Source organism: Hippocampus zosterae, chromosome 5 (assembly GCF_025434085.1).
Source record: "Hippocampus zosterae strain Florida chromosome 5, ASM2543408v3, whole genome shotgun sequence".
Classification (NCBI taxonomy): Eukaryota; Metazoa; Chordata; class Actinopteri; order Syngnathiformes; family Syngnathidae; genus Hippocampus; species Hippocampus zosterae.
Genome location: NC_067455.1, coordinates 13,996,634 through 14,010,695, shown reverse-complemented (window position 1 = coordinate 14,010,695; position 14,062 = coordinate 13,996,634). Strand labels below are relative to the sequence as shown.

Here is a 14,062-nt window from a genome sequence, read left to right as displayed (position 1 = left end):
ATTATTATAACCTACAAAGACAACTTGCTGACTTACTCCTGAAATGTCAGCTTTTCATTAAGCTCTTTTGAACTATTCCATGAAGTACAAATTTGTGGGAAGCAGTTTGTGAAAGGCCCTTCCTCTTCTCCAAGGCCCATTTGTGCACCTACGCTAGTCACTAATGTACCCAAGAAGAAAGAGCCGAGAGGGAAAGAGAGCTCCTCAACAGCAATAGCATCGAAGTATGTAGGTCAATTTGGATTTCAGTGAAGAGGGACAGAGAGAGCCAGATGATGAAATAATTAAAGAGGTAGCAGAAACGATTGAATTTGCTCTCCTTACTCAAGAGCCGAAGTGATTTTCTGATAAATCCATGCTGCACTAGATGTCTTATTCATAAAGAAATGTCTGAAAGTCGTAAGATTTTCATTTTGTTACTTGGGTCTGGATGACTTATCTCTATCACAGGGAGTGATTTGCCTGCTTAGCCTTGGCACCGTCGCCCTGTTCAGTTCAGAGTAATAGTCTCAAGAGTGCTGTACAGGGCAGGAGATACAGGGATGACAGGAAAGGACAACCGTGTAAAGATGACCTCATGAATGTCTAGCTTGCGTACAAAGTGTAACTTACATGGGTGATGATGCTGTCATCAGCTCAGACAGCACAGAAAGAGAAGATCTTATCGAATGATTCCTGAATGGTTTAGTTCATATGTCTCCAACGATGTCATTGTGATTTTTTTTTCTTCACCATTTGATTCTTTTATGACATTTATCCTGTGTTTTCAGGTATTGCTTACTGCCCCTCTTTCATTCTCAACCCCTCTCTGTAATGCATAGTTTGATGGAATGAACATGGCGACAACAGGCTCTTTCTTCCATTTCTCCATCTTTCTATCATTCAGCTTTGCTTTTCTGCACTCCTCCCCACTTTCTCTGCCTGTGTGTGGGACAATGTTGCCAGTGTTTTGGCCCCACCAGTGCTGTTTGCCCAGAGAGGCCGCCCCTAATGGCAAGACTGTCAATTACCAAGATTAACAAACAGCACAATGGTTCAGTAAAGTTCTGGTATTCCGATGGAAAATTGTTGTGGCTGTTAAGATAATTAGCGACTGGCTGTAAAGACATTGAAGTGTTTGCATGAGTGAAAGGCAGCATACAGTGAACTGGGTCAGTGAACATCTAGGCGGAGCTTCCAACTTCCAACTGTTGAATTTTTAATTCTTTCTAAATTGAGTGCTTTAGCTCCCACGTGTGTCTCCTGTGGTGATGCAACCACAGGGAGACAACTTTGTCCGACTGAAATGTTTACTGAAGTGTGTCGTTCCACGATGTTCCTCGTCACACATTAATGGTCTCAAAGTACCACTAATGGAGTTCCTTGCTATTGATTTAATTAACATAAACTGAATTTTCTAAAAGGGAAGCATGTGTCCCAAAGCACATTTTGTTTGTTTGGATCTTTTGGGTCTTTGTTTTTTTTTTTTTTTTTTTTGTTAATTGCATTCTGGCTTTTATAATTACATGAAAGCTCTGAAGCTGATCCAGTTGAAGAACATGACTGTTGTGTTCTTGATTAACAGTGAAACTGCTCAACATTTCCAATTACTTTCCCTCATGCTTTTCCTATCTCGTCAATTTACCCCATTGTGTTGTTCTTAAGTCTACAGATGTTTGTGAGCAGATCCTTAGAGTGGTGTCTCGCTCCACCCGACTTGAGGAGTTAGTGCTGGATAGCGCAGGACTCAAAACGTGAGTAACAAACGGGAACTGTATGATAAACAAAAGGTGTGAGACTCCCTCTTCATTCTAGTCAGTTTACAGAGAAATGCTCAATGCTTTTGTCCCTTTTCTGGCTTGAAGAATTAGTAACTCTGACCTCATCCTCATGAACTCATTCACTCCCAAAGATGTTTTTAAACGTCTTTTCAGACATTGTCCAGAATTGACTGGTACTGAATGAGTTAAAGGGGTTGTAAACCAGGCCCTTTCTCAAGTCCATCATGACTTTCAACCTCACTAATGTTCTTCTTGTTGAAGGGAGGCAAATTCACACAAACACTTCCAAACATGTTATACAACATACAGTATACCGAAAGAAGTGGAAAAGCCGAAACCGATGCAGCTGTTTCTCAGACAATATCTACTGTACATTGACTGGGCATCTACTGGTGTCACCTCTGATGGAAATGAAGCTCTATATTACTTTTTTTCTTAATTCAAGTTTACACAGGTGCTGTTACATTTTGTCTTTCAGTTTTTGTGTTTTAGTTACTATTACATGTGTCAGATTCAAGCCCAGTTTTGGGAATTTTGACAAAAGCTAGTAATTACCACTCATGTACTCAGGATGTCTTTTGGTCTCTCATTAGGGAATTTGCCCAGAAACTCGCTGCTGCTCTTGCACACAACCCCAGCTCAGGACTCACCACAATCAATCTTGCCAACAACCCACTGGAGGACAGAGGTATTATATTTAAGCAGCATACTCATGTCATTATCTAACCAGACCTTACTAATTGAAGTTACACTTTGAGCATGAAGTCACTTCTATTTGCTATTGTAAACACTTGGAGTTTTGAATATGCACTATATCAACCATATTTTATGACTTGCCCTATTTCCATCCATCCATTATCCAAAGCGCTTTTCCATTTTATAATTTTGCATTTGAATGAAATGATTCATTGTCTTTGTACATTATTGTGTCCATATTTAAGATATTAAGTATAAGACCTACCTAAGTCAGTTGTTGCACATTTGCAATGCTATCCAATTGTAATCCGCTGTGTTCTGGCAGGTATTTCTTCCCTTGGTGCTCAATTCGCCAAACTTCGCATTGGCCTCAAGCATGTAAACTTCTCTAAAACCTCAGTGTCACCTAAAGGTATGTGCTGTATTTGTCTGCCATAATTAACACATGGATTAAAAAATGTAATGAGATTAAAATCATTGTTATTCCTGATGAGTGAATATACAAATGATGATCAGATGCAATTGTCAACTTCTGTTTGTCTGAATACTCCCACTTCAGCATGGTACTGACACTAAATCGGTGACCTAATGGCAAAGCAGATTTATTTATACATTTCATATAGAAGGTAACTCAATGTGCTTCACTTAATTAAAAGTACATTTAATAGCATTTACAAACAAAGAACTAAAGTAATTAACAATCTGCTTGAGTTGGTGACAACAGGTGACAAAAAGTCCCTCATAGTTATGCTGGGCGCATTGTCACTAATTACATGTCAAATACGCAGACACTTTCAGATTTCTGTTTCTATATGAATGTTTTTAAATCATTTGGAAGTGTCGTCAATAATGACTTGTGGATCAAATTTTGTTGTGGTTTACCATCAAAGTAACCGCTGCACAGTCTTGAGGGATGCACTCTAAACCGCTTTGGCCCAGGGCGATCAATAAAGAGCTATCATTTTGCACAGTGCACCATTGCTACAACCTATCCCTGCTCAGCTGCTGTAGCTCAAGGCTCAATCCATAATCCCAAATCCCATTTGACTGAATGCTCAGAACTATATGACGGGCTGCCACTGGTTTTAGAAATTCTTAAAATTATCAGAATGTGTCATATTCGTTATCAAGGTTCAAGATGTGCTTCAATTTTGGATGAAATGCTGAGAAAAAAACTACTTTTTCCTCTCTCAAGACATATCCACCAATCCTTTGAAAACACCTGACTATTATTTTTCTTTCTTTTATTTTCTGCTGGATGTGCCTGTGTTTGTCAACTTCTTCATCGTGCTTACAGATCCCTATCCTGTAGCTTTCGTGAATTTAAGAAGCAATGTTTATTTTTCCGAAGATGGCATGTCGCAGTGCATTTTCCATGTACAGTTTGTTCATGCATCTTCGCCTTTTCTGAAAAGTGTCTTAATCCGTGCTGGGTCAGATCCTCATGTTTTAAAAAGGAGCATGGAAAGCAGAACAAAACATTAGCCTTTCTACATGTAGAGACAACAAGCCCTGTTGCTGGAAAAAGTCTGGTTGTATTGCGAGCCTGTCTTTGGACTGTTGATTATCTGTGATCGGCAATCAGGTCTGCTCTGTTTGGTGTCGAGCTTCTCCTAATACTTTCTCCTCTCAAAAGATGATGTCTTAAGTGCCTTCACTGAATTATTATTTTTGTTTTCACGTCTCTATCAGATCGTCCAGTCGCTCATCTGATCAATTAGCCACACTTTATGACAGATGGCTGTGATGTCGCTCTATTCAAATCCATCTGCAGTTAGCTCTGGGGACAGGAGAGGTGCACCCCAACTTGGTCCTATAATTTTTTTTTTTTAGATTGAAAAATAGTTACTGCCACTGTTGCACCTGAATTGGTTCATTGAATGAAAGTTCCTGAATTCATTCATATTTTGGGTGATGAACATAGTCAATTTTTACCCGATGAACGTTTCTGTGAACGCGATCATTTGGGTGTCTGAAAGTTTTTTTAAAAACAACAATTCATTTGTGTGAGGTTTCGTTTGACTTTCAGCAGAAAATTCAGCTAAACGCACGATACACGATCATTCATATGTAGGAGGTTAAATGCTTTATTTGGTGAGTCTGATGGGAACAGTTTAAGCATGTGCTGCTAATTGGTTTATCACGTAGGCTGCATTCGGAAATGAATGGAGGGGAGCACGCTCTGCTTCTCCTAACACACATGCACACGCATATGCACACAAACGCCCGCTCAGTGGTGTTACGGTGTTAGAACAAATTTCCAAACGCATCTTGTGGTGACAGCAGCGCACAAGTTCTGGTTGGATCAAACTTCCTCTTCTAACTCCAGAAAGGTTATTCTTTTTAGTTTAAAACGGCTTTACTAGAATCCCATGTCTCATTGTTGCCTTGATGCTATTTGTTCTTCAAAATTCTTTGGGTGGTTGGTCAATACCTTTGGTGCATTACCACTACCTCCTTTAGCATGGTATAAATAAGGTGGCCACTGGCGAGAACTCATGACTCCTATTGATACTACTTCTTCCTCTTCCTTTTCTTCCACTTCTTTTTCCATTACTTTTTTATCCTCTTCTTCTTCTTCCAATTCTTGTACTTCCTGTTAGTGTTTGGCAAATTTGTTTTGTACATTACTAACACCGCCAGGCCACCAGTGGAAATGCACCAAAACTATTATATATACAGCATATATGATATATAATTTTTAAATTGTTTTTTAAAATATTTTGTTCAAGCCCTCTGTTGGCCAGCTGCCTCTGCTTTTAGAAAATATATTTTTAATCGCCTTAATGTCTTTATTGTCCATCCATCCATCGTTTGGTTAATTGCTAGAAAAGTCTCAGAATAGTGCTTAAATTTGAAGCAGCGTCTGATATTTATTTTATTTTCTTACTCCTATAAACACATTTTGATTAGGATTCTTGCTTTATAATATAGTAGATGAGATATTTGTCAGATTGGCTGCACGTTATTAAACGGAATCTATTGTAACGCTCTGGACAGAAATAATTTGACTTGCTCACCTTCTGCTTTATTTTTCTGTCTTTCCATTCATGTCATAATCCACAACAGATTGTCAACTAAATCAGTCCGCAGATTTTCATTCAAGACCCTATTAAGAATGACCGTGCGAGTCATACGATCGATGTGAAATGGGTCAGCAACTCTACTCCCCAAATGTCCGTTATGTTAAGACCTTCTTTACAGTATTCATTCCCAACGTGACAGGCTCTACGAGACTGATTTCTTGTCTTGACTTTAACAAGAATGACTAGTATGTAGAATTTCACCGACACAACTGTGAGACATTCATGCTACCTTCTCACCTCTTGACTTATTCTGTTATTTGGCTTACAATTTATTCATTTCAATATGCTGTAAAAACACAAGATTAGAAAAATGCTGACATAGCTTCCTTTTCGCTGTGTATGTGTGTGTTTTTCAGGGGTGAACAGCCTTTGTCAGTCACTGAGTGCCAACCCATTCATCCCCAACAGCCTCGTCCATCTGGACCTCTCAGGGAACATCCTCAGAGGAGACGACATGCAGGTACATACATAGCACATACCGGATGGCATTAAAGCTACATATTCTTTTCTGTTATAATGTACTCCAACTATTGTACAATCAAAACAAGAACTGAAGAAAATAATCCAAATCAATTTCAGTTGTAGGCTGGATTTATAGTTAGGCAGCAAAACAATTTCAATTAAATCAAAGGAACTCTGCTAAAATGCAACTGAAATCCAAACAACATACACATCATATTGCCCTGTACTTTTCCGTTTTCTGCTCACTATGTGTTTTCTGTTTTCTTTTTTTCTTTAGCATTTTTACAATTTCTTGAGCCAGCCCAACCATCTTGCATTTCTGGATCTTTCCAACACAGACTGCTCATTGGACCAGGTGAGTAAGTGGCGAAGAAGAATAGGCAGAGGAAAAGCACAAATATACGTTGGTAACGATGCATGACAATGGCTTTGGTCCACTATTCTTCATTGTTGTTCCTGTAGTTTTTTTTATTCTTTTTTACATAATGCACTCTGTTCTTGTCATAAAGTCAAGTCGGTGGCAAACCTCAGGGGATGGAGATAGAGCAACCTACATGGACAATAAGTCAAGTCAAGTCAACAGTATTTATAGAGCACTTTCAAACAGCCATCGCTGCATACAAAGTGCTGTACATGGAGCGATTTAACATACACAATAAACAGTAAGACGAATCGGTAATAAAGGCGGTAGAAAGCACCAAGCAGTAAAATCAAGAACAAATCTAAGTCGTGCTGAGTCGAACGCCAAAGAATACAAGTGAGTTTTGAGGAGGGCTTTAAAGATGGGCAGCGAGGAGGCTTGCCGAATGTTCAGTGGGAGGTCATTCCAGAGAGAGGGACCAGCAACAGAAAAGGCTCGATCCCCTCTGAGCCTCAGTTTAGTTCTTGGTATTTGTAACAAAGACTGGTCCACAGACCTGAGGCGCCGGGCAGGTGTCTGGTCATATTTAGTCTATGCACCTTGTTTCAAGTCAATACAAATGCATTCAAAAAGGAAAAATCAGAGGATTGTGTCTGAAAACAAATTAGAATTAACAGGAAACAGGATGCTCTTATCGTATGTGTGAGGCATTGCTCCAGATCTGAGCACTAAATACAGTACAACAATATTGATTTGTCTGAGATGTAGCCAGCTGTCAGTCTGAAACAGGAGAGTGGAGAGTTATCAACCCCATGAATAACAACAAATAAGTAATACTTCAAAACAGCATCAAAGTCACTTTGCTGGTTTTAGCCATACGATAGTGGTTAGCAAAATCCATAACACACACACCATTTTCATACTTAGTGATGATCTCCTTCTTTAAGTCCACTATGCTTCGTACCACTTTATTTTTTTTGCCCCTGGTAGTACTGTTGTATTCTTTGGGCCATGGCTAAGAAAACTGTACTGAAAAAATAAAACGAATAATCTTAGTAAGCACTTGTAAATGTGATGGGATTGTTCACACTTGAACTGCCTGACTCGAAATGGGCAGTGGCTCGTCTCGGCTACTATCCCGTGTGTGTTTGGATTACTGTAGCTCGTTTTGACGCGGCTATGTGTTTAACATGCGTTCAACTTTGCTCAGGTATTTGGGCTCCGAGAATTAAGTCCAATTCTGAGGCCTTTTATTTTTATTTATGTATTTTTACAGGTTTGTTCCGCTCTCTTACGAGGCTCAGCCCAGCATCTGTCTGTCCTCAACGTTTCAAAGAGTGTCTTTCCTCACAGGTATGAAACCAACTGTAGTGTCATACACTTTCCAACCAAGTATATCCATGCGCAGTGCTGTTTGTTTGTTTGTTTTAAGGAGATTTTTTGCACTACCCCATCCACCAGCCATGACTTCAATATTTTCTGTGTGACACCTGCTGGTGACTGAGTGTCATGTCAAACAGACTTGAGGCGTACGTTAGCACTCGTCATGTGTGCAGCAGATGGGTTAGGGGTGGGGTTTTTGATACACTGTTATCTAATCCCACTGAGTCTCGGGGGAGTCGAGATCTTCATCAAGTGTTGAATAGAGCTGATGCTGAGGGGGCCCTGAGGGTGTTGATTATATTAAGGGAAGATGAACAGCGGTAGTGTAAGGAGAGAAAAAGAAGTGGATGTTATAAAGACTGAGAACCATGTGGATCGCGAAAAAGACATGAGCTGGTGAATGCTTATTTCAAATGTAAGTCACTGGTTTTATGGCCATTGCTTAAGCTATAAAACCCCTGACCGTATGCTGAGTTCGGTTGTAACACAATCCGATATGAATCGGAATATCAGTTTTGATTTAAATGATACGAGTCTATCGAATTGAACCGATGCACTTTAAAATATATCGAAATGCATATAACATCGTCATGTATTGGAGAGAGATATATCTTTGAAGGGAAGGCTAACAACTTCATTCATATGTACTGTATGTAAAATGACAACAAGAAACTCATTGCATCATAACCTCTCAAAATGAACCATGCCATATCGAATGGAATTATGATCTATTGAATCAAATCAAATCGTTCGACTTTAACATCAAAATGTCAACTTAAATTTTTTTTTTAATTTTAAAAAATTGTATCGCAGGTCATGTATTGAATTGTTTTGGTTTTTTGGGGGGGAGTGATGCCCACCCCTGTTGCAAATCTAAGAAAATGGAAAGCTTTGAGGTCATGCAAAAGCTGGTGTCATGTTTCATTTGTGATATTTTTCTGTAGGAAAGGCAAGGAGGTCCCGCCATCATTTAAGCACTTCTTCAGCAGCGCCATGTCTCTCAGCTCCATTAACGTGTCAGGAACAAAGCTGGCGCCAGATGTCCTCAAGTGAGTGAACCGCAACAACAAAATGTCTTTTAAATCCATCAATTTCTAAATATTTAATTTTTGTTTCCATTCAATTGAATGCTATAGGGCTCTCCTGCTAGGCCTGGCTAGTAACCCCAATGTGAAAGATGTATCGCTTGACCTAAGTTGCTGCGAGGTAAGATTTGCCCCCACCCATATACAAAGCTCCCTATTTTGCCACAGGGCATTACTGCCGTTTTAACTTTGCTAGTTTGTTGTTTTCTTGCAAGATTCAGGTTTCCTTACTATTAGTGAGCTGTTTTTCTGCAAGCCAGCCAGAGCATTTCACATTATTATGTAATGATATGTCGGTCACAATTCAAATGGTGTGTGTAAGCTCTGTCAACTAACTTATTTGTTGATAGCTTCCATTCTTTAAACACTTTTTTAGGGGAAAATCTGCGTGTAAAATAGTTAGGCAGTCATTTAATATACAGCCAACCTGATAATAATGGCACATCTTTGCAAATGGACTCTTTTAAAGCCTTTGTTCATGTGCCATTTTCAGCTTACCGTAATTTCGGTGAGTGCGGCATCTAATCTTTTGGAACTGATCCTTCTTTAGTGCAATCAGCCTTTTAGCAGCCACTCCAAAACCATTTGACAGACTGGTGACATGCCAATGGGTATTATTCAGAGGCTTTATAATGAAATACTGAGTAGACAGCAGGCAGGGTAAAGGATGATAATTGTTGGCCGGTGGTGGTTGTGGTGATGGTGGAGGGAGTAGTCTGTTTAGTCTCTTAATTTTACTCTTTTTTTCACTTTTTTTTTTTACCATGACCAGTGCGCTGCTAGAAGAAGAAAAAGAGCTTTCTGCAAATTAAGTGCGATCGGCAAAGAACACATGAATATAACTCACTCGTGAAATTCAATTCCAGATACCAGTCGAAATCGTCTCTCATTGAAGCTGTGGTAATTAAATGAAGCATTTCTGCCATTATTTGATGCCCTAATGAGCCCTTTGGTAAATGCAGTGCTGTAGGCTGTACACAAAAGATGGACTGTGCAAGATGCAAATGTGTATGTCAGCGTGTGAGTGCTTAATGCAACTCCAGTATATAGTCATTAAGCATATTGTGTGTGGTGTTGCAAATTTTTGGGCTGTGTCTGACACGCTGTTCTCTCCCCTTAATGCCTCTGTAAGCTTGGCCATTGTGTAAGTACAGATAGGTGTCCGCTTACGAATTAACTTCTCATTGTTCTTCAATTGTCTTTGCGCGTCTGGTGTTGGTTTCGTCTTTTTGATGGTTAAATGGTTAACTGTTCTTACTGCTCACCTTCCTCTTTTTGAAATACTTTTTTATCCACCATCTTGTTTGTCATGAACTACATCAGGTGTTCTTCACTATCCATGTCATCCTGATGAAGATGGCCCTTAAATACACTTAGACTGAGTAAACTTTGACATCTAATAACATCCAGTACAACGGTGTCTAAACAATTCTGCCTTCACAAAATTGTAATGCTCTGTATTAATGTAGCATGCGTTCATTAATGTTGTATTAGTTTTGTTTGGCTGTACAAGGAGAACTGCATTACAAACTACAGTGCACCCCAGAAAAGTGTTCAGATCACTCTACCTTTTCCACATTTTTCTATGTTAAAGCCTTCTTGCAAAGTGGATTATAACATTTCTTGAATCTGTGAATCCTTTTCTACTGAACATGCCAGTGGTAAATTCTTAAATGTCTTAAATATGCCACAGTTGACAGTGCATGTTGGCGCACAAGCCAAGCATTAAGTCAAAAGAAATGTCTCTAGACCTCCAAGACAGGATTGTCTTAATGCACATATCTAACGAAGGGTACGAAACATTTTCTGCTTTGAAGATGCCCGTGTGTGCAGTAGCCTCCATCATTCATAAGTGGGAGAAATTCAGAACCAACAGGACCAGGCCTCTTTCTCTGTAGGCATTAGTCAAAGAGGTGTTCAAGAGTCCAATGTTTTTCTGTCAGGCCTCCAGCGTTCCTTTGTGGATAATCCTTTGTGGATAAACAAGCACTTTCTCGAAGGCAATTCAATTCAGCAGCCATCCACCATACAGGCCTGTACGATTGAGTTATCCGATAGAAGTCAGTTCTCTGTAATGGTCTCATGGCAGCCTGCCTGGAGTTTGCCCAAAGGCACCTAACTGAAGGACTCTCAAACCATTAGAAATAAAAGTATGTGGAGAGACAAAGTTTGAATTCATTGGCATGAATGTTGGATTTCTTGTTTGGAGAATAGAGTAACCGCTCATCATTTGCCAAATACCATTCCCAAAGTGAGTCATGGGGGTGGCCTCCATAACCTCATTTGGCTGTTGTGGTTTTGACAACAGCAGGAACTGGAGAGATTTTCAGAACTTGAGCAGAGATAAAAACAGCAATGTAAAAAGCCATTCAGGATGAAAACTTGGTATAGGGCACTCTTGACGTATGTACGCTTGGAATTCTTGTGTACCGTGATTTATTTTTTTGTGAGAACGGGGGGGGGGGGCTTTTAAAAAGAAGTTTGTGTTATATGTTCAATTGTCAGGAGAAAAAATATTTAATTTTGGAATAAAGCTGTGGCGAAACAAAAAGAGAAGCCCATACAAATATTTAGATGAGAACTACATTGTATCCCAGAGGTAAAGGCAGTATGCTTGACACAGCATTTATTGGATGTCATTAGTGTATGTAATGTTGTGTCTGGTGAATTATGAACTCATACCTATTCATATACACATGAATCATTTTAGTACTTCATCTTAAGGCATTTTCCATCTACTGTGTCATTGCATGTTCACCCTGAGAATTTGCGTGTATGCATCTTGATGCTATGCTAGAAGCACTTTTGAGCGACTATTTTGCAGTCTAAACGGTTGAGTATCTGGGCGTTTTCAGAAACTGTTGAGTCATGTCCAGCGGTTTCATATTTCGTGATCAACTTGTGCATTATTTGTATCTGACTGGGTGCTCTTGTTCCAACAGTTGCGTTCTGGAGGGTCCCAGATACTTGAGGGATGCATTGCGGAGATTCCAAACATCTCCAGCCTGGACATCTCTGACAATAGTGAGCCACTGCCCTCTATGCTTTTCAGTGCTCTCCTATGAAAAACAGGATTTTTATTTTTCTGACATTTAAAAAATATTTGCAGGCCTGGACTCTGATCTCTCCACTCTGCTGATATGGTTAGCAAAAAACCGATCGATAAGACACTTGTCTCTGGGCAAGAACTTCACCAACATCAAGTCCAAGTAAGACTACAAGCTCAGGTTTTACAAAGATTGACATATGAAAAATCTGCTGCTGTCACAAAGGCCGATCCATCAATATGTTGTTAATAAAACATGTAAAATATAAGATTGCTTTTTGAACTCTGCTCTTGTCCTCTCAGAAACCTCGGTCCAGTCTTGGACAGTCTGGTTCACATGATCCAGGAGGAAGAGTCAGTGAGTTTTTCATTTCCTTCTTTGTCTGGGTCTGAAAACACCATAACCTTGACAGTTAAGAAGGCCTCCCCTCACAAGATTTTGGTTACATCAGAATCTGATGCGTGTAATGTTGACTAAGACTTATCACCTTTGATTATGTCAACAGAAGTCCCCTACATTGATCATCTGAATGTTTAAATCTTAATACTTGTATCTTACTAACTCACTCTCCCTTGACCCGTTGCACCTCCAATATCTCACTACACAATGCCCTTGCACTGCGTACTTGCATGCCCTCAATTGACTCCTACATGAGCCACATCAACGGTGAAGTGGTGAGTGGGGAATTGCTTGCGTGTGGGTGTGTCATCCGTTGAAGGAGACTGATGTGTGTAGTCTGGTGATCTGAGTGGGAAGGTTTACGCAGCAGGGTAACGACAGGGGGAAGAGAAATGAAGGTTGATTGAAGGCTACTGGTCAAATGCAGCATTCATGCCTCTCAATAAAGAAGTGACCGTTGTGATAACATGCAAGGGGACAGAAAAGTTTTGTTCTTGGTCAAACACAAGGCTGTGATTCTAGGGAAGTAGTAGATAGGCAAACAGACATTATTGTCTAACATGAGCTTCCTTTTCCTTTTATAAATATAATGTGGGGGGTTTTGTGTTGATTTGTATTCTTGTCAAATATTGCCAAGCAATGATCTTGTTAGTCTATATGATGAATATAAAACTGTATCTGAACACAAAGACTGCAGCATGTACTCCAAAAAAGCTAATAGATTTGTCCTGAGGAGAAACGTTTTCAAAAGAACGTGTATATTAGCAAAAAATGTTTTTCTTTATCATTTTTAAGGATGCATTCAAGAAAAAAACCACACAAACAACATTGATAACAAGGCATTTTGTGAGATCTCCTGATGAACATTTCAAACAATTTGTCTCACTTTGACTAGGGTACAAAGACAGTTTTCCCATCTGCAATCATACATTAGCAGATACAATTGTATAGCCCACAGCGGGAAGCTACTATTGCAGATTTTGAAGAAATGGTTACACGCTCTCTAATTTGGCTATTCATTATGTTTTATACATTTTCTCATTTCCCCAGTTTAATTAAACAAGGCAAGTGTGTTAACCCTGTGTAATGATTTCTTAATTTCTGTGATTAATGAGGGAATCTGAGAGCCAATTTCTCTATGTCCAAAGGGGAGAAATGGGCCTAATGACATCATTTTGTCAACACATGCCCATCTTGTGTTTGCAGTCCACATTTCCTTTGGAATTATCTATGACACCAGATGGGGTTGCTCCTGCGACTTTCCTTGTTACCATGTTTTCATTTTGCAAAGGAGGTGACAAAGCCCACTGCTTCTTAAGTGGGTCACACTCGATGCTTTGTTGTTACACAGCATGCGGCAGGCACTGAGTCAGGCAAGCCACCTTGCTTGGCTGCCCAGCAGCCATCTGTGTGTGTGACAGAGAGGCAACATTTTGAAACGCTTTAGACACAAGTACTATAAAACGCCATCATTTACAGCACAGGAAAGCTAAGACGACTTGTTGGCGGTTACATTTGCATGCATAATGTCTGCTGTGTGCAAACACAGGCTGTAAATAATTCCCTCTGCAACTTTCAAGTCGGCATGAAATAATAATATTCTGCCTTTGTTGTTATTGAATTGAGCAAGTATTCTCAACTGGTTAAACCTCTACATTCATATTAAGAAATGAACTTTGACAAGCTCACAAGCTTCATTAAAGATGTATTATTTATAATAGAGTCTGTGTGATGGTAAACGCATTTGAGAATGGTTTGACGGCCTTAAATGCATGGATGGCGA

The 14,062-nt window shown here is 39.6% G+C and overlaps 1 protein-coding gene across 7 annotated transcripts in view; it reads left to right on the top strand.

Moving 5' to 3' along the window:
• The window catches only part of LOC127600853 (F-actin-uncapping protein LRRC16A-like), a 692,893-nt gene that overhangs the window by 666,825 nt on the left and 12,006 nt on the right, over positions 1-14,062 (top strand). For 5 of the 7 annotated variants that reach the window (XR_007962432.1, XM_052065699.1, XM_052065702.1 and 2 more), the window contains 12 exons: positions 1,645-1,733; positions 2,354-2,448; positions 2,782-2,868; positions 5,899-6,002; positions 6,282-6,359; positions 7,642-7,718; positions 8,693-8,797; positions 8,885-8,954; positions 9,966-9,977; positions 11,776-11,857; positions 11,943-12,042; positions 12,183-12,237. Coding sequence is in view for 6 of the 7 variants with exons in the window: in XM_052065699.1 (XP_051921659.1) it covers positions 1,645-1,733; positions 2,354-2,448; positions 2,782-2,868; positions 5,899-6,002; positions 6,282-6,359; positions 7,642-7,718; positions 8,693-8,797; positions 8,885-8,954; positions 9,966-9,977; positions 11,776-11,857; positions 11,943-12,042; positions 12,183-12,237 (954 nt within the window). In the remaining variant the exon portion in view is untranslated. The remainder of the gene's footprint in view (positions 1-1,644; positions 1,734-2,353; positions 2,449-2,781; positions 2,869-5,898; positions 6,003-6,281; positions 6,360-7,641; positions 7,719-8,692; positions 8,798-8,884; positions 8,955-9,965; positions 9,978-11,775; positions 11,858-11,942; positions 12,043-12,182; positions 12,238-14,062) is intronic. The other 2 variants (XM_052065703.1, XM_052065701.1) reach the window with 1 other exon arrangement.